This window comes from Scardinius erythrophthalmus (genome assembly GCF_964197995.2).
Source record: "Scardinius erythrophthalmus genome assembly, chromosome: 20".
NCBI lineage: Eukaryota > Metazoa > Chordata > Actinopteri > Cypriniformes > Leuciscidae > Scardinius > Scardinius erythrophthalmus.
Window position 1 is genome coordinate 25,457,694 of NC_138240.1, and position 21,048 is coordinate 25,478,741.

Consider the following 21,048-nt stretch of genomic DNA (forward strand, 5'->3'; position numbering starts at 1 on the left):
CCCAGCTCCTAAGCTCCTTCATCACTGCTGGCTCTGCACAGCTCCCAAGTTCTTTCATTGCCACTGGTCCCGCCCAGCCTCCTACTTCCTCCTCTTCGGCAGATTCCATCCAGGTTCTCAGCCCGCCTCCACTGGCTCCTTTCAGCTCCTCTGCACCTCCTTTGGTGGCTCCACCCAGCTATTCGGATCCACCTTTGGTCTGTCTCAAACTTCGCCTTGGTGTAAGGATCCCCTAGGTCCACCTCCGGCCTCAGAGCCCTAGACTCCACGTCCTAGACGCGGCCTGTTGACCCATTGTTTCCTCTTTGGCTTCACTGTTCCTTGGCTCTACCATAGTTTGTGATTCCTCAGGCTCCATCGGGCTCCCTCATCTCTCTGTCTCCACCTTGGTTTGTCATCACCCTTCCATCAGACTTCTGGGCCTCCAGCTATGCCTTGTCCCTCCAACCCTTGAGCTCCATTTACTCCCTCCAGCTTCACCGTTGTCCTCACTCCCACCAGCTCGGTCTGCCAAGCCCTGGATGCATTTAACTAGCATTTAGCTAGCTCCTTTCAGCTCCTCTGCACCTCCTTTGGTGGCTCCACCCAGCTATTCGAATCCACCTTTGGTCTGTCTCAAACTTTGCCTTGGTGTAAGGATCCCCAGGACCACCCCAGGCCTCAGAGCCCTAGACTTCACGTCCTAGACTCTACCTCGGCCTGTTGACACATTGTTTCCTCTTTGGATTCACTGTTCCTTGGCTCTACCATAGTTTGTGATTCCTCAGGCTCCGTCAGGCTCCCTCATCTCTCTGTCTCCACCTTGGTTTGTCATCGCCCTTCCATCAGACTTCTGGGCCTCCAGCTACGCCTTGTCCCTCCACCCCTTGAGCTCCATTGGGCTCCCTCCAGCTTCACCGTTGTCCTCGCTCCCACCAGCTCGGTCTGCCAAGCCCTGGATCCTTTTGGCTAGCATTTAGCTAGCTTAGCTTTGTTTCTATGGTTACTTATTGATTATTTGATTATGTTCTCCTGTTCATCATCTAGTGTCCTCTGTATGTATCAAGCATATATACTCCCTGTGGTTCAGTTAGTCTTTGTTGACTCTCGTGTGGTTTTGCTCCATCGTTCTGTTCCACTGTTGTCTTCGCTTCCATCATCTCGGACTGCTAAGCCCTGGATCAATTTTGCTAGTTAGTTCCTATGGTTACTATATATATATATATATATATATATATATATATATATATATATATATATATATATATATATATATATATGTTTCAGTTACTCTTTGTTGGTTCTCATTTGCATTATGTGTGGTTTGTGTTGTTCTTTTTGTTCTCCAAGATCTCCTGAATGTTTAGTTTTGTTTAATAAAGTATTTATATTTTGGAAAACTCCTTTTGTCTTCATCGTGTGTGTTGGCAATGACAGCATGACAGAACATAAATTCTTAAACCATATTTGCAGTCAACAGTTGTTCTTTCATGTCTCATGGAGCCCTGGAAATACCAGAATTTGTGATTGACACCTTGTTCTTTAATCTTGTCCAAGCCTGTGGTGAACATCATCTTTCCCCCTCTCTTGAGAGCAGTGACTTTTGCTCTGACAGTTAACATGTTAAGATGTCTCTCAGCACGCTTCAGAAGGTTCAAATCTATCCCAGAAACACGGAGAACATCTGAGCATCAGCATACCAAAAGAAGAAAAAAAAATGGTGTGAAAACAGACCACAAACAGGTAGATGGGTGAGTCATAGCAGGGTTTGTGGGAAGGATAGAGAAAGATCCTGAGGCTGAAATCAAATAATTAATTGTGTCACATTTAAAACACAGACATGCCAAGTATTTAAATTTGAAAAGACACGTGAGCAGGAAACCTTGCTTTCATAAAGCCATTATGAAACATGAGAACGCAAGAAAAAAAAGAGGACGAGAGAGGTATGGGCATGAAAAGGCGGAGAAGAAGTTAATGAAAAAGACAAGGAGGGGGTGAAGGGAAGGGAAAGAGAGAGTTGCTGTGAGAAAATTCACTAGACACAAGTTGTTTAATCTTTGTACCCTGCTTAACAAGAATGTGCATTAAATTCAATGTCTGAGTCAGAGTGCTTTAATTTATATGGTGGATCGATTCCTTTATGAGCTTTTCTGTCATTCTGCTTCAACTCTTCAGCAAAAAAATCACCTGGATCTGCTCAAATGCATCTAATTGAGGATTGTAATCTTCTCCTGCTGGATTCATGAGCCAGATGAACAACCCTACACCACTTCACTTCTACACAACTAAGGTAGGCTTGAAGGTCTTCAGTGGACCTCATGTGGTCTTTCTAAAAGCTGGAAACACCTCTCTTACTGATTTGATTTTGAATATGCGAAAGACAAGCAGCAATGTTATCATTTTCTGGAGTGCATTAGACCTTGTTAAGACGATTCAGGGGGGATGAAGTGGTAGTATTTATGCACTTCTTTACTCCAGGATGTCTAACATATTCTTAAAGATGCTTCTTTTGTAGAAATGTTCACATTCATTCATTTACGTCACACATCCACTGATATGGTACATCTGCTTGTGCTGCATTGTCAATAGAGATTCAGTTTACCTTCAATGCAACACACAAAAACAAAAAAATTGAACAATTGAGTTATTTTTACAGCCGTCTGCATTGTGAGTGAATTTGTGTGTGTGTAGATTTTTACTGTCAAAATCAATCAATAGCTCAAGATAAGTTCCTTTTTTGTTGTCTATTAATTGGCAGAAACGTGACTGGACTGTGGTTAAATCAATCTCTGCAGATGAATCTTGATAAGGATTGAACACAAGTTATTGTTTAGTGTATGATGGCTGTTAAAATTATGATATTCACTGCCTCAAATAAAAATAACTTTCAAAAGAAACTTTTAAAAAAATGGAGCAGATGCAGAAATGTCAAAAGCATCAGGATCCAGTGCCAACAGAGAGAAGGACAGAAAGAAAGAAAGAAAGAAAGAAAGAAAGAAAGAAAGAAAGAAAGAAAGAAAGAAAGAAAGAAAGAAAGAAAGAAAGAAAGAAAGAAAGAAAGAAAGAAAGAAAGAAAGAAAGAAAGAAAGAAAGAAAAACATTTTTAGTAAGGGAAGACAGCGGCCAGTCACATGGCAAAAAAGACACATTTTTAATTTTGATTTTCCACCAATGAGCTCAACTTGCAAGAAAAAGCTTTCATATGTACATGAAATATGTTTTGTTTTATTTTAAAATATTTTAAAATGTAATTTATTACTGTGATACAACGCTGAATTTTCAGCATCATTACCCCAGTCTTCAGTGTCACATGATTCTTCAGAAATCATTATAATATGCTGATTTGCTGCTTTGATATTGGTTTCAATGTTGAAAACAGTTGTGTAGATTTTTTTAGGATTCTTTGATACATTGAAAGTTCAAAAGAAAAGCATTTATTTGAGACTAGAAATAGAATCTTTTGTAACATTATAAATGTCTTTACAGTCACTTTTGATCACTTTAGTTTTCTTTGCTTGTCACTATAGGGGAAGAATGTGTGTGTTCTCATGCTACTGTGTGTTCCCCTCTCCATGATGGACATCCCTGGTCCTTGCAAACATGCCATAACCATGGACCACCTGCTTCAACTAAAACAACTGGTGAGGAATCACATCTCAATAAAGCTTCAAGGGGTCATCCTTTGATATTTTTTAAATGTGGCAGCTCAAAGCCTAGCAATGTCTCCAGACTTTTCGTCTCATGTCTTTTTACTCTTCAGATCAGTAACCAGTTGCGGACTGGCTGTTCAATCACATATTCATTCATTGAGAGAAGACACCTGGTGAGAGCGTCTTTAAAACACTGTCTTGCTCTACTTTTAAAACAATGTTTAAAAACAGGTTTGTGCTCTTTCCATAATACAAGATTCTATTCCAAAATCTTCTGTTTCGAATCTGCCCTTGGAAATGCAGAAAAGTTGGAGGTGTGTTTTAGATTAGATGCTCACTCCAAGATGTCATCACTCATAGATGAGATTTCCATTGTGGCATCCATGACATGGTTGAATTCAGCATGCATTTTGATTTAGATCTTTGATGTATCTGTTGGTTGTATGTAACAGTATTTTTATTCTGTAGACAGTCCAAACTTCTGAACTTTAGTTTAGTTTCTTAAATCTGAAGCATATTCAATAGGACCATATTACAGTAATCAGTGTTGAGGGTAGCGCGTAAAGTTAAAGTTCAATGTTCAAATGTTGTAGACCTACTTTATATTAAGTGTCTTTGTAACATTTAAATGAATCATTTGATACAAAGCTCTTATTGTGTTATCTCATACAGATTTTTACTTCTACTATTTACTTATTTGTACTTCTATTTAAAAAGTACCTGCATTTAAAGGAGAACTCCGGTCAATTTTAACATTGAGCTCATTTTTTTGTACATTTGGAGTGCTGTCAATACAGAGAACAACGACAAAAATCGGTGTTGCCTACACCGAGTTATTCTATTTTTAAAATTTGCACCCTGTTGACTTCAATGGGGCAAGTACTAAACCTGCTTTTAGCCTCTTAACATCCTTGATGTGTCATTACAAGTGCACAGAAAATGTGAGTGATTCCTTCAGAGTGAACACGAGTGAATCTGACTGCAGTAGATGTGAAAGAAATGTATAAAAATGATGTTATTTAAGCCAGCGCAAATACCTGTGTTTACATCCTGTTTTCGGTTGAAGTCCAAAGTAGTCGATTGCCGAGTTCACGCGCATAGGTTTAATTACCTATGATCACGCGCGTGAACTCGACAATCGACTACTTTGGGCTTCCACCAAAAACAGGATGTGAACACAGGTATTTGCGCTGGCTTAAATAACATCATTTTTATACATATCGCAGGTTTAATTGTACCGAACAATTTTGTTGTTGTTGATGTAAGTACAAAAGCTGCACCCCAGTTCAGAGGCCGCATCCTTCCATTTGTCAAACTAATATTAACAAATGGAAACTTATTGTAAAGTTTTACCCATATTCAGACGCAGATTGTCTGTGAAGACAGATGGGGCAGGGTCCCACTAAAATATTTATCCAAACATAGACCTCTATACACACTAAATGAATAATAAATTGTAAATGTGGTCAGCATTCTGCAACAAATATTTTTCGGATTTTCTAGACTATTATGAAGGGGTCATGAAATGCATTGTTTTATTGTTTTTTAATGTTTCCTGGGGTGTACTTATAATATTCCTGGGGTGCACATAGAAAATTAAGTACATTTAGAAATAAAAGGCATTTTTCCTACCCTGTGTTTAGCCCTCTGATTTTGAAGGGGCTTTTGAATCTTTGCATATGAGATAAGTATTACATGTGGAAATCTCTCAAAAACTTTTTGCGCATTTTTACTATTACAGCTCTCAAGATTAACTAATTGAGAAAGGTGTTGATTATAGCATTATATTTAGATCTATAGCATTTAGATCTTGGCATGAAATGTTGCAGTGATCCTTATTATAGCTGATCACAGACATCTTGAGAGCATGAATGGAATGTCATCTCATCATTGCAACTCATCATTGCAACTCAATTTCGGCACTCTATCGAATGCTTTCTTCATAACTAACTGTGCAAACCATGGTGCAAAAATTATTTAAATAAGAGATTCATTGATTATAAAAGGAGTTTTGGTGCGAATCCAGAACTCAGTCACTGATAAACTCGTGCTGATTGATTCATAGCTCAAGCGATTGTAAAGGGAGCATTCTTTCATCGCTTTCTATGTATAATTTAATCACAGTTTAAATAACAGATCTTTTCATCCTACTAAGAGAGACAATGTGAAGTTGACCTTTTAGTCACTGGTTTGATTTACTGATACATAGACAAAGAACATCTGACTGTACATGAATCATTACATATCAGAAATCACTAGACATAGATCAGGCATCAGAATTAACATGGTTACTTACATGTTGTGGCAATACCGTCGAGTTCATATTGTAAAAGTCTGTTTGCGAAGCCTGCTCCAAAATTGAGACTGATTTACCAAAGAATCCACAGTAAAATGGACTGAACAAATAAATAATGCTCAACTGAGACATTCACAATGTTGAAAATAAATGACCACATTACTAGCATTAGGATCCTTAGGAAGGTAATGTTGGTTTTAGTTCCAGTGATCCTGCATCACTCTTCTCTCCTCGTCATCTCACTAACACGCCAGTGGGCGAGGCCAAAGGTGCAGTGATGAAGTAGGTGTTGATCTTCTTCTGCAGAGCGTGCTCATGTGAATAGCCTTTATTCAGTAGTTCTGTTGTGTCATGTGTCATGGCCAGGAACCGCTACTGATAACAGAAAATTATCCACAATGTACATGTTGATTTCTCCAGCAAAACCAAAGCCAGCTGCCTTATCTCTTTTGAAAGCAAAGTTAAGTACACATGCTAATGTGCCAGATTTTATTCTCCAGTTGTCGCCAAACCTGTTTCTTACTCACTCTCCTGCTTTGTTTTTTAGAGCGTTGTGTGTTATGTGAAGGCCACTTTGCCAAGGGTGCTTGAACTGTTCAACGTCCACTTCAAATACGTGCGGGGCTCAGGAAGTGCTCAAGCAGTGGTCTCCATACAGAACCTCATTCTCAACATCTACTCCCAACACTGCATACCTTTACTGAATGAAGAACTGGAGGTGTTTGCACTCACACTCACATATCTTGATATCAGGGTCACAACATCTTAACAAGGTTCTCTAGGCTACTTAATTGAGTTAATAATTGTCAAGAAACAATAATAATAATTTAAAAAAACTCTTAAAAATAAAGGTTCTTTATTGGCATTGATTGTTCCATTAAGAACCTTTAACATGGAATCCTTCCACTGCACAAAAGGTTTATGATAGTGGTAAAAGGTTCTTTGGATTATTAAAATGTTCTGCAAAAAAAAAAAAAAAAAACTTTTAGAAACTTTATTTTTATGATGTAGTTAACATATTACACATCTCTCTGGAATACTCCATTCTGATTGGTTCATCGCTGCATTCAGAGGTCTGATATTTTCTACTACTCGCCATACATCAGTCACCCATCTGGTAACTGAAACCGGCGCTACTTTAAACTGGCGTCTCTCACTTCATACAAATGCAATGATTGGCGTGTAAATTACTCTTTTTTATATATTACTGCGCTACTTAGTTGCAGTGTTCGTCTTGCTCAAATATCAGCATGCTTGCAAATTTGATATGAAATAGTTATTGAACTATTGTCTAAAAATAAATTAACTTACAATTTAGGTTCAGATGAAAATAGTCCCAAGCAAAGCCTCATTACTTTTTGAAGGAATTAGATGAGTCAATGATTCAATGACCCATTTGTTCCTAAATGAATCAACCGTTTTGAAAGAATCGGTTGAGTGATTGATTCAATGACTCACTTATTAAGACAGTGACTTGCCACCAACATGGTTACATGTACAGTATATAAGTATCATTTAATATTTCTTATTAAAAATGGTATATTTAAAACAATCTCATAACATTATGTATGCAATTGTAATTGCAGTGTAGATACATTCATGCCACCTCTGATTTGCATTAAAGGGTTAGTTCACCAAAAAATTAAAATTCTGTCATTTCCGTCACCCTCATGTCATTCCAAACCTGTAAGACCTTCGTACATCTTCGGAATACAAATTAAGATATTTTTGATCAAATCCGAGAGCTTTCTGATCCCTCCATAGACAGCATGTGACTCCAGTGGTTCAAATGTAATGTTATGAAGCGACGAGAATGCTTTTTGTGCGAAAAAACAAACAAACAAAAATAACGACTTTATTCAACAATTTCTTCTCTTCTGTGTCAGATCTGTCTCCTACTCAATTCGCGTAGTAAACGCAGTACAGCACTTCCATTTTCTACGCCAGAATGCCGCCTCACTATTAGCCGATGCTGGTCACGTGAGCACCACAACACACACGTGTGATCCTGACCCATGAGCCGGCCAATAGTGAGGCGGCGTTGTGACGTAGAACCCGGAAGCACTGCACTGTGTACAGTACACTATGTCAACAGCGTAGGAGAATGACGTGGAAGAGATTGTTGAATAAAGTCGTTATTTTGGGGTGGTTTTGCGCACAAAAAGTATTCTCGTTGCTTTATAACATTGCATTTGAACCATTGGAGTCACATGGAGTATTTTATGATGTCTTTACTACCTTTCTGGGCCTTGAAAGTTGCAATGACGTTACTGTCTATGGAGGGATCAGAAAGCTCTCGGATTTCATAAAAAATATCTTAATTTGTGTTCCAAAGGTGAACTAAGGTCTTACAGGTTTGGAACAGCATGAGGGTTAGTAATTAATGACAGAATTTTCATTTTTGGGTGAACTAATCACTCTCTATTTTCCTTTACCTAACAAATGTTATAAAATAAGGCTATTGTTCATTGCATTACCAATTGTTAACGTATATAATCTTTGTGTAAAGTGTTATCCACTTTTTACAGCATTTAAAAAGTATGGTTTCTGTGCAACTTTTTAACGCATGGAATCCAACATTAAAAATCTATTGGTAGACTATAGAAATTAACATTTACCAAGCAAGATTAATTAATGATAAAAAGAAAAATTGGGGTTACACTTTATTTTAAGGTATCCGGGGTTAGGATTGATGTTTGGTTTAGGGTTAGTTGCATGTAATTATGCATAATTCATAGTTATTACTACAGTAACTACATGTAACGTGTAACAAGGACACTGGTGGTTCATTTTGCCCATTGCATTAACTAATTTTTCACCATCTTAATGTAAGGTGTTAGATTGCAAGACAGAGAATCTTGAAGGCCTACATTTCAATGGCAGGTTTGCTTGACTTTGGTCTGAACAAATTGGAATTACATAAATCGCAGAAGCATTTCAAGAGTGTTTGTATGTACGTATATGTGAGTTTAGTCTTTTGTGAAACCACAAACAGATTTTAAATACTCAGGGGTCACATTTCAGAAGTAGCAGTCTGGAGTTGGTTGTGTTTTCTATATAATGTTACGATATGAAAGGCTAAAACTGATCCACTCTTTCATGAAATGTATTCAGAGACATCACTCAAGGACAAATTGTGGTCCATATCTTTGATCAAATCTACACTCCTCATATGTTCTTGTCGTGAGAGCCACAGATCTCCAGTAAAACCCTTAGAAGTCCTATAGTAATGTAAAGATGTCTGAGGATATATTTGTTTCTTCTTATAGCTTAGAAAGCTAGTTGAGCATTGTTAATTGGTTTACTTACAACCCTGTCACATTTGTAGTCATTTTCATTTATTTAAAAATATATTTCTTCAAATCCAGCTTGAGAATTTTTCCATCTGGCAGCTGGTGTCGTATATCATAAGTGCGTGAGAAATGTGGTTTCAAGTACAAAAAGGAAAAAGAAGTCATGCTGTCACTTTGTTATAGTTGTAATGTGAAAAAGGCATCGTTACAGCCTCTGTACCTGCTTTCAACCGAAATTTTTCTTTTATTCCCAATAAGAAGCTTTTAGTGATTTATTGACAATGTCATTACTAACTGAAAGAGCCAGTGTGGCATGAGGCAAAAACTTTTTCAGCAGCACCCTCTTCATCAAAATATAATCTCTCATGGCATGACGCAAAGCATGTGGATTATGGGATCCATTCAAACTACACTTAAGGAAACATTTATCTCTAGCTTTGCTGAAGATAAAACTGAAAAACAATTTGAAAAATTTGTTTTGCCTTGACTAAACTTGCGTGAGCTTCTGAGGTGCATTTCCAACATTTTTTTCATAGGGATTCCCACCTTCAGATCAAAGGAGGAAAAATATTGAGGCCAATTTATAAACCTGCTACGCACTTTGACGAATTGAACTTCAAACGTTTTTTTTTTTTTTTTTTTATGTTTAAATTCAGTTTTGGTGATCATAAGAGACTTCAAAAACATTAAACATAAAAAAATCTTAAAAAACAACAACTTTTGAATGGTTGTGTATAATGCACACACACTATATATATATATATATATATATATATATATATATATTATAGTGTATATATATATTTGTATTTATTACAAATATCAAAAAAATAATAATTATATATATATATATATATATAATTATAATTTTTTTAGATATTTGTAATAAATATATTATTAAACAATTTTTTTTATATTTGTAAACTATTATATATATACATACATACATATATATATATATATATATATATATATATATATATATATATATGTATATATATATATATGTATATATATGTATATATATATATATATATATATATGTATATATATATGTATATATATATATATATATATATATATATATATATATATATATATATATATATATATATATATATATATATATATATATATATATATATATATATATATATATATATATATATACATATAAATATATATAATTCACTAAAAAAATGTATCTGTCAACATTTACCCACCCATGTTGATCTAAAGCTTTTGTGGAAGACAATGCAAGGTCTTTTCCACACACTTTCAACATTCAAGCTTCATCAAGAACACAACCACCATAAACACTATAAAAGTAGTCGACAAGACTCAAGATATATCAAGGATGTCAAGATATTTTTACTGAACAATGACTTTTAATTTAATTTCTGCTCCTCAAACGAGTCATATCCTGAATAGGAAGTACACATTAGCATAGTTTTAAAAAGAGTACTTAGGCTATATTTTAAATAATACAGTATATACTTTTGTGCAAACTGAATGTAATATTTTTAGACACTTAAATGCACGTTAATTGCAATTCAATACAAATGTATTAGTTTCATTAAAATCAGTTAGCTGAACTTCAGAGTGATTTTTTTGAAACACTTAAGTCTTAAGAACATCTTTATTTGTAATCGCATAATTACTCCTATTGACAAATATTTGACTTTGAAATTTTACTTCTAAATGTGCTAAAATCTACTTTAATGTAATTTATATTGAAACTATTGTCAAGTATTTCAATAAGTGCACATTTGTTAGGATAATGTTTTTTTTTAAATATATGAACTTTACAGGTAATATGAAATAACACTTTACATGTGTTTAATTTGGTAGTCAAGATATCAAAATAAGTGTACCCTAAAGCAGGACAAAAAAAAATATTTAAACAATGATTTTAATTTGACATGAAGAGTACTTAAGTGTGTTAAAAAAAACTGTCATGAAAGTGAATACTCTGTGTACACTTAAGTTGCCTTTTTTCATTAATATATAATCTGCAAGGTTTTTTTAAAGTACGTACTTAAGATTTGAAGTACATAGTATACATTCAATTCAAGTAAACACACTTCTTTTTCACAAGGGATGGTCCACATTTATGATACTTTGATGTTACTATTGTGTTCTTTTTTAAGCTTGAGAGCTTTATGTCCAGCTGAAAAAAAGAGAAAGTCGTGGTTTCAGAACAACATGAGGTTGAGTAGAGTAGATGATGACAGAATTGACATTTTTATGTGAGCTATCCCTTTAAGATCCACAATGTTAAATTACATTTGAAGCCGATCTCTCAGTATTTATATTTGTTTTTTTCTTTCACTCTGACTCTCTGCAGGAGGACCCTGTAGCATTCGAGAGGCAGTACAATGAGACTCCAGTCCAGGCACTTCAAAGAGTCGAGGAGGTTCTGTCCCTCTACTTGCATCTCATCACATCCACTAACACTACTGTTAACTGGACCTGCGAGCAAGAGTACAACATCAATGTACCTCCTACTGAGACACCGCTAACCACTAGCACAGGTGATTACACAAAACACATACATTTGTCTACATGAAAAAAAAAACACGTATAGTTCACAAGTGAAGCTGTTGGCAAGACAGATGATTTTCAAACACACACACACAGACACACACACACACACACACACACACACACACACACACACACACACACACACACACACACACACACACACACACACACACACACACACACACACACACACACACACACACACACACACACACACACACACACACACATCCCTCCAGCAATGATTAAGACCACATGTTTGTCCTTTGAAAGAGGTTGCGGTGGGATTATTCGGGCAAACTCCTCAGGGGTCCTCCAGTGATAATTTCTACAGACTGGGCTTCATTGTGGTCTCCATCTGTGGAGGATTTCTTTTCCTTCTCACTGCCTGCTGCCTCCTAGAGAGAAGGGTATGTCATTTCTCCATAAATGCCATTTTTTGGGGGTCCAAAGCTTTTATGCACACAATTTGTTATAATGTTTTAAGTTTCCAAAAAAGTCAGACAGGCAGACAGTTCTGGTGCTTTTGTTGACCTATTTTGAAGACAGGTAGTGACAAACACATTTTCGAGTTATTTCAAAGACTTGGCAAGATTCTAGTGCTTCACGATTAAAGACCTCCAGCCAGCACAATGTGCTTCACCTCAATCTCGTATTGATTTATGATGGTGTGTGTGTGTCTAACGCTGACTATTTACAGCGCCCTTAATTCTTTTCATTTTTATTCATTGCAACAATTAAACAAAGTCTCTTTGGCTAAATGTGTACCAGACTCAGAACAATTGCGCCAGGAGGAATTCAATTGCTCCGGGGGAGCAATTGAGTTCACATATGTTCTACAGTATATAGTATGAATGTCTGTAGGATCATGAATGTAATCCGGATGTACTACATTGGCCATGTTGCCATTATCATGTGACCAGTGTTGGGTTTAATGCATTGCTAAATAATTAATGAATGTAATTGAATTACTTTTCCCTTGAAAAAGTGGTAACACTTTACTTGAAGGGGTGGGCATAAGACTGACATGACACCGTCATAATCATGACATGACACATGTCATGAATATGAAGAAGGTCTTATGCATGTTTATGACAACTGTCATTAAGTGTCATTCACTCAATTATGACATTTTTAATGCAAATATGACATTGTGTGACATGTCTTTGTTATGGCAACTTGACTTTACTAAGACAACAAAACCTGTCATAAACATGACATAGCAGATTAATTATCAAACTTAAGAAACCACTTAGCTTTATGGGTTAACATTTCATTAAACTGTCATGTGGTTGGTTTTGACATTGGCTGTCATGAAGCCATTATAACATTTTAATGACAAATTAAATTTGTACCACTGTAGTTGAGGTCAAGAAAAACATTCATGACACAGTTATAATGGCCTCATGACAGCCAATGTCAAAACCAATCACCTGACAGTTTAATGAAATGTTAACCCATAAAGCGAAGTGGTTTCTTAAGTTTGATAGGTAATCTGCTATGTCATGTTTATGACAATTTAGGTTGTCTTGGTAATGTCAAGTTGTCATGACAAAGACACTGACAGGTTATGATGTATTGGTTTATGTCAAGTTGTCATAACAAAGACATCTCAAACAATGTCATATTTGCATTAAAAATGTCATAATTGAGCGAATGACACTTAATGACAGTTGTCATAAGCATGCATAAGACCTCCTTCATATTTATGACATCTGCCATGTCATGATTATGAAGGTGTCATGTCAGTCTTATGCACACCCCTTCAAGTAAAGTGTTACCAAGTAAGGTGCATCTCTTAATTTTTCTGTAATTTAATTACAGTTACTTCTGATATAATTGTATTAAATACTGTATAAGACCAATTCTATGTAAAACAATAGTGGATTTAACATCGAAATTTAAAGTTTAATGTTAAAATGTATGTTTTTATTGTAACGTTCAAATACTTTGGTCTTTTATGCAATTTTATATTATTTATTTGAAAGAATTAAAAGAGCAGTTTTATGTCTATTCTTTTATTGTTCAACTGGTCAAGTTTGATATGGAATTAAGAATGTAATTAGTAATGCCATACTTTTTAGAGAGAGTGATTAATCTAAATGCACTGTTGTAATCAGTAGATAGTAATGAATTACTTTTTTACAGTAACTTACCCAGCGCTAAATGTGACCTACCAGCGTCAGTTGTGTTGCTTCACTGGCATTAATACGTCCTCTCCCGTGGCCTCATGGGATAGTAAAGTGTCCATCGTATGCGCATCAGTATCTTGCCGGAAGTAGTATCTCATCTGGGTACATTTTGCTCACTCTTTTATGAGTGCTGTGATTTTGGACATACTTCTTTACATACTGTTTTTTGCATACTAAAATTATGTGATTTCAGACACAGCCATAAGTCAGTTATTTAGCATACTTGAAGGCACTCTAGCAATATATGCTAGTTCCCGCTGATGAAAAGTTGCACCACATGATGCTATTATCTCCTTACTGAAGTTCTCTATAGATTATAGAGCTGTTGCGCCTCAAGTCTGACTGTGAATTATGACTTAAAAGATTTGTATCCTTATCTAAACAAACAATCTTTTCCCACTTTGGAATAGGATCCCTTGTGAAAAAGAAGTGCACTTAATTCTATAGAATGCGTTCTTGTAGTGTACTTCAAATCCTAAAAGTGTATAGGCCTATATATCTTTTAAACTCTGTACTGTATAGATAATGTTAAAGAAATAAAAGGCCACTTATGCGTAGAAAGTACACTTTAATGACTATGTTTTGTAACAAGTTTTACTTTAAAGTACATTTTAAATCATTATGTTTTAATAATCGTTTGGCATGTTTGTCATGCACGCCAAGTATACACACACTGATTTGTCTGTTAAACATGGTCCAATTAGCCCCAGCTGGTAGATATTGTAACTACACCATCTGGCAAAAAGGCATTATTCTCCATTGACAGCCATTAAAATGCTACATTGTAATTATTTTTTTTAATTTTATTATATTAGTAGGCTAGATCTTTTGCCAGTGGCCAGTGTTTTGTAGGCTTCTTAATAGCGTGAAATGGATTTGGAATGGATATTAATCCATGTCAGCTGTCTTGCTAAAAATTAAAACTGGAGCCAGAAATAACTTGAAACAAACAGACTGTGAAGGATTTTTCTCATATCTTACTCTGAAAAGAGTATTTGTTGAATGTGTGACATCATTCATGCATGTAATTTCATCTGTAATTCTGTTTCCACAACAGAAGCTGCAACGCCAGCTTCACAGAACAAGAATGTCATCGGACTGGGGGTAACTTTGTGCTTTATCTCACCGTCATACACACTGTATATATTTGAATGCTTTGTATGACCTATGATATAATATGTGAAAACTATGCATATAGCAAAGGAACATCAAAATTTCTCTTTACAGATTACAAGTTGTCGAAAACTTTGAAATCCAAGAGGAAGTATGTAAGTATTTGATTTTTAAGTCCTTGCTTGATTTTGCATCAACATCAAAATTGACAATAAAAATAAATGAATACCTAATATACATCCCCCAATACTTAGAATAGAAATATGATACTTGGTTTGGTATTTGACAAAAGTAATGGACTTTAAGTAATGCTAAAGGAATAGTTCACTTAAAAAAAATTAAATTCTGTCATCATTTACTCACCCTCAAGTTGTTTCAAACCTGTATGAATTTCTTTCTTCTGCTGAACACAAAATATATATTTTGAAGAATGTCGGTAACCAAACAGTTGATGTTCCTTATCGACTTCCATTGTATTTTTTTGTATATTCAACGGGGCCCATCAACTGTCTGGTTACGAACATTCTTCAAAATATCTTCTTTAGTGTTCAGCAGAAGAAAGAAATTCATACAGGTTTTGGAACAACTTGAGGGTTAAGTAAATGTTGACAATGTTTTACTAAAATGTACATAATTTCAGATATTATCTTCAGCACACAATCAGTTGAGATCAGTAGAGGTCAGATGGCCTGGGAAGGACATAAAACATGTTAAATATTGCATGCAAGTGATAAAAAAAAGGTCCAAAAAAGAAAAAGAAAAACCTTGGTTGAACATTTTGACATAAACTGGGGAACTGCAGGACTTTCATGAGTGATTGTTCCTAATTAGCTAGTAATTGTTAGCTTAGCTAATAATTAAATAAGTTATTAAAATGTAAAATAAATATAAATAATTTTTAAATTAAAATTAACACACACACAAACAATTAAAACACACACACACACACACACACACACACACACACACACACACACACACACACACTCATATATACTGTATACTCAACACTTGTCAAACTACTCAGTACTCTCAGCATTCAGATCGTTAACATTCTGAAAAATAACTATAGGTCAGATGTGTTCATATACTTCCTTCTCCTTTGTCATCTTTTGTAGACCAGACAGACCGACGGAAAGCGCTTGGCTCTCACCTCTCCACTGCCTTCTAACTGATTCTCGAACGAAGACAGCAACTCTTAGACTCTGAGAAGACAGCAAACAGTGCATCACCAGACGGTGTTTCCAACAGCAGCGGAAACAGACTTAAGATATACTTCTGATTATTTGTTAACATTACTCATACGTCTTGGGCCTTGTACATATGTAAATTTGCATATTATTACAAACATCTATTTCTGGACTACTGGAAAAGTCAAAGTATTGCATGCTCAGTAATTCTACAGTTACATGCACCTGTAACAACTAGAAAAAAAATCAGTCAATCATAGTTTGTTTCAAAGTTTGTTTCAGTTGTCAGTCTACTATAATACTGTTATTGTTCATATGTGGGCAGTATCTTACAGTAAAGGTTTCATTTGTTAATACAGAACTTTTTTTTTTTTGCATTTCTTTCCATTTCCAGGTTTAAGGGTTGAGCTAAAATTGTGTGCAAACAATTATTAGGCAAAATACTCCAGATAACACTCGCATATCTAACATTTTCCAAAAAGAGGTCAACAGGTTATCTCCCCCAGTGACATACTGATATAAAAATGCTGTTTGAGTTGACAACAGCACATTTTACAAAACAGATTTATTTTAAGAGAGCAGTTTGCTCGTTCATATTTAGATATGCATACTTTTAAAAATAAAAGTTCTTCATTGGCAGGTTCCATTAAGAACCTTTAACATCCATGGAACCTTACCAATTCACAAAAGGTTGTTTACAGTGGAAAAAGGTTCTTTAGATTATTAAAGTGTTCTTCACTAAGGAAAAAAAAATGGTTCTTTTAAGAACTGATCACTGAAAAGTTCTTTGGGGAACCAAAAATGGTTCCTCTATAGCATCGCTGTGAACCTAGCTTTTGCAATCATTATATTATAAGTGTAGCGTATGGGAACTTTAATGTGGTTTAGGACAAAGCCACAGAAAGCCAAAATCAATGCAGGATGGCATAATATACTATAAGGGAACAGAAGAAAACATTTCCAGACATGAATGTTTCCGGTCGACCCACTTGAATGTTTTCATTTGCATTTTATTTCTGTCTGGAGTGTGTGTCACTGTTTGGCTTAGCATTAAACACTCAAAGGCTTCTCTCGGAATCAAAAACAAGGAAATGTGGTAGAGTTTTTCGGACGTCTGATAATGATTACAACAAGCCAGTCATCCAAGGGAAAAAGGAAGAGCTTTTGTTAAGCAGAAAAACAGGATGTAGCTTCTTGTGAATGAGATTTGAAGGTCTACTCTAAAAATGCTGAGTGGGCATATTCACAGTGTAATGCAGTAGTCCAACACGCTTTACACAGAAATATTCAAATAAATTGAAACATACAGGAACATTCAGGAGCTGGAGTAAGTTAACATGCACTGTCAAGTCAAGTCAAGTCATCTTCATTTATATAGCGCTTTTAACAATGTAGATTGTTTCAAAGCAGCTTTACAGAGATAAGCGTATAATTTAAGGTAACAGAGATTGTTTTGGCTTTATAGCGGTTCTTTAATAAAGTTATTTTCCAGCTAAAGTTAGTTTTGATTGATTCGCTTCCGTCGCAATGATCATTTGTTATTAAATTAGGGGCCGCTAAGACGACGCCATTCTCTCTACACAGACTTTAAACGCAAACCTGTGAGAAACGCTGATGGCGTTCACATGCGCATTAAGAATTGGTTCTATAGTTATGTGCGTTTGAATATATGTACGCAGGTTTGGAATTCCCTACAAACCAAGCCTAAACAAAGTACTGGCGTTTCCTTATAATTTTTGATACAGAATTTTATTTTATTTGATCAATTTGGGGTAGATACGCAAATTGAGTTTCCCGACAACACTTTATCTGTAGAGTGGTAAAGGGATCCTCCATAGGGAGAGACTAGTTGGCACTTCAGCACTGCATTGTCATCGGGTCCAGGCGAAGGTCCTTCCTCAGATCTGGATACGGCCTGGATCCGGCAGGCTGCTGGAAAACCTCGGGATAAACAAAGACACTAAAATTAGCGTAGATGCCATTCTTCTTCTAATGTAACACTGCACTTAAAGGGATGGTTCAGAGTAAAATCAACCTACGGTCCTTTGCACCATGACCTCAAGCCAAACACCCTACATACACTACATCTTTATGCATCGCTTTCTGCCAGGACTTTTATGTGCTTTTCCCAAACCCCTGAAATGACGTCGACGTCCGGGTTAGCAGTAGCATGAGCCGCCAGGCAAGTGCTATTTAAACATACTCCTGATGAAACTTTCCAATGCCTCGTTTTATGAGTACAGAACCTATTTGTACTACTGTAGAAGTTTGGTACCATTCTGGGCATTATTATTGGGGTAATTTACGAGATACAAATTTGGAGCCGTTAGCGCCTGCACTAAGCCATCCGGCTGATTTCTCTAAATTAACTCTTAACTTTAAAAATGTTCGACCAAGGGAAAAAAAGGCTTCTGGGGGGTGTTTGGCCCGAGGTCATGGTGCAAAGGACCCTAGGTTGATTTTACTCCGAACCATCCCTTTAAGTAAAGATGACAGCGAACAATGAACAGAAAGAGCTGAGGGCTTAAATACACACACTAATGGTTAACTGAACAAGAAACAGGAGCACAACTCAGGGTACATTTACACGATCCCTGTTGACACAGGTCCGCAAAAATGACTAAAAACGCTGTATTATTCATGCCAGGCCAGTAGTTGGCGATGCCACTTTTTAAAGAAACACTACGCTCTTAGTGTGATTCTGGAGTCAGACCTTAGTTTCAGTGGTCATGTCAAAGCAATAACTAAATCAGCATACTATCATCTCAAAAATATTGCAATATTTAGATGCTTTGTCTCCAGACAAGACTGAGAAACTTGTGCATGCTTTCATCACCAGCAGGGTGGATTATTGTAATGGACTCCTCACTGGCCTTCCCAAAAAGACCATAAGACAGTTGCAGCACATAGAACGCTGAGCAGAACCAGAAAATATGAACATATCACACCAGTCCTCAGGTCTTTACACTGGCTCCCAGTTACATTTAGGATTGATTTTAAAGTATTATTATTACTGGTATAAATCATTCAATGGCCTAGGACCTCAATACATTGTAGATATGCTCACTGAATATAAACAGATCACTCAGATCATTAGGATCACATCAGCTAGAAATACCAAGGGTTCACTCTAAGCATGGCGAATCTGCTTTTAGCTTTCCAGACGCAGCTGGAACCACCTTTCAGAAGAGATCAGATGCACTCCTACAGTATCACATTCAAATCCAGACTCAAAACACTTCTGTTTAGCTGTGCATTTACTGAATGAGTATTGTGCCATTGTGCGTCTGACTGATTACACTGTATTTTGTTTCTGCATCCTCCTTTTGATTCTAAACTCAAATGGCACTGAAAATTAGATAAGAGACAAACATAAATTACTTAATTGGAGAAACTGAGAGATGAAACCATGCTGATGAGCTTGGTCTGTGGTGGAGTAGTGAGTTTGATGTGTCAATTAAACTTGAGGTTTTGTGGGGTGCGGATTGGATCGACTACATTCCTGGAGCTTCCGAACAAATGGGTTTTTTTGGGGTGTGGACTGATGGGGCAGTGAACCCAAGGAGTCAGTCCAAGAGCTCCTCCTGTCCGATTTTAGGGAAAAATCGGGTCTATTAGAGACGTCAAATAGATATTTTAGGCACGTTGAAAGATCACCACAGACACAGTACAATACACATGGGATAATCTCACAGTATAACAAGCAGCTGTCCAAAACCAGTGTTTGGCCAGTTTATCTCTTTTAATTCTTTTTATAACACTGTACGTCCGTCCGACTGACTGCACTGTATTCTTCCTTTTGATTCTAAACTGAACTCAAACGGCACTGAGAATTGGGTAAGAGAGAAACATAAAGCACTTAATTGGGGAAATTGAAAGATACAAAATAAGATACACTGGTGTTTTGCCAGATGAGAAGTTTATTCTATGTCTCATCTTTTTACTACTTTAATTCATTTTAATCTAATTCATTTTATAACTGTATCATTTATCACTTTTAATTCCTTTTATAACTTTTTTAATTTCCCTTGCTTTTATTGTGTGCTTATTTTCTATGCAAAGCACTTTGAATTGCCAGTGTGTGATATTTTAATTCCTTTCTATGTAAAGCATTTTGAATAACTGTTTTAATTTTCCTTGCTTTTATTTTGTGAGTAATTTTATTCCTTTCTATGTAAAGCACTTTGAATTGCCATAGTGTTTGAAATGTGCTATTAATAAACTTGCCTTGCATTACCTTAGTTACGTCCATCCTATCACCATTTAAACTACCCTGTCAATCATCTTGTCACAGTTCAAATCCTCCACATTCACTTTAATTTAAAAGTACACGCCATGTCGTAATTACCAGATTTCGACTTTAAAAGCGTTAATGTCATAATTACGACATACAAGCTTGTTAAAAGCGTTCATGTCATAATTACAACTTGCAAACTGGTAATTTTCTGAGAGCTCCTACTTGTACCACCTGACACTGTTGCCATAAAAACACAGCAATTCCAGCTCAGAGTAGAACATCATGTATTGTCATCTCGAAATTGCAGAAATTATGACATGATGCATAGAGGTGCATTCACACCATGTTGAAATTACTGTAATTACGACATTTGTTGCAGAATATGCAGATGAAATATAATGTGGATAACACAAATAAATACCTTTTCGTCAGGTTAGATACTGATTATTACAGTTTTTCTCGATTGCTTAAACACTATAACCAGGCTTTTGAACTAAAATTTCAAAACCATAACGCCATTTATCAAAAAGCACACCCATTTCACTAAACTA

The 21,048-nt window shown here is 35.9% G+C and overlaps 1 protein-coding gene across 3 annotated transcripts; it reads left to right on the forward strand.

The window, feature by feature from the left end:
- The first annotated feature begins 1,899 nt into the window (after window positions 1–1,899).
- On the forward strand, window positions 1,900–17,339 carry csf1b (colony stimulating factor 1b (macrophage)). 3 transcript variants are annotated; one of them, XM_081348742.1, is made up of 10 exons: window positions 1,900–2,001; window positions 2,155–2,269; window positions 3,507–3,620; window positions 3,740–3,802; window positions 6,473–6,643; window positions 11,566–11,752; window positions 12,039–12,175; window positions 15,015–15,061; window positions 15,185–15,225; window positions 16,189–16,619. In XM_081348742.1, exons 2-10 carry the CDS (start codon window positions 2,222–2,224, stop codon window positions 16,239–16,241), a joined length of 861 nt encoding a protein of 286 aa, XP_081204868.1. In that variant the 5' UTR covers window positions 1,900–2,001; window positions 2,155–2,221; the 3' UTR covers window positions 16,242–16,619. The 3 variants fall into 3 exon arrangements, with proteins under 3 accessions (XP_081204868.1, XP_081204869.1, XP_081204867.1); XM_081348743.1 differs by lacking the exon at window positions 3,740–3,802; XM_081348741.1 differs by having other exon boundaries at window positions 1,965–2,269; window positions 16,189–17,339.
- The last annotated feature ends 3,709 nt before the right edge of the window (window positions 17,340–21,048 follow it).

Bases quoted from the DNA above. Each gene is read 5' to 3' on its own strand.
- csf1b (XM_081348742.1), top strand. From the start codon at position 2,222: ATGAGCCAGATGAACAACCCTACACCACTTCACTTCTACACAACTAAG. The intron at 2,270-3,506 runs GTAGGCTTGAAG...TTGTCACTATAG, and splicing joins TTCACTTCTACACAACTAAG to GGGAAGAATGTGTGTGTTCT. The intron at 12,176-15,014 runs GTATGTCATTTC...TTTCCACAACAG, and splicing joins GCTGCCTCCTAGAGAGAAGG to AAGCTGCAACGCCAGCTTCA.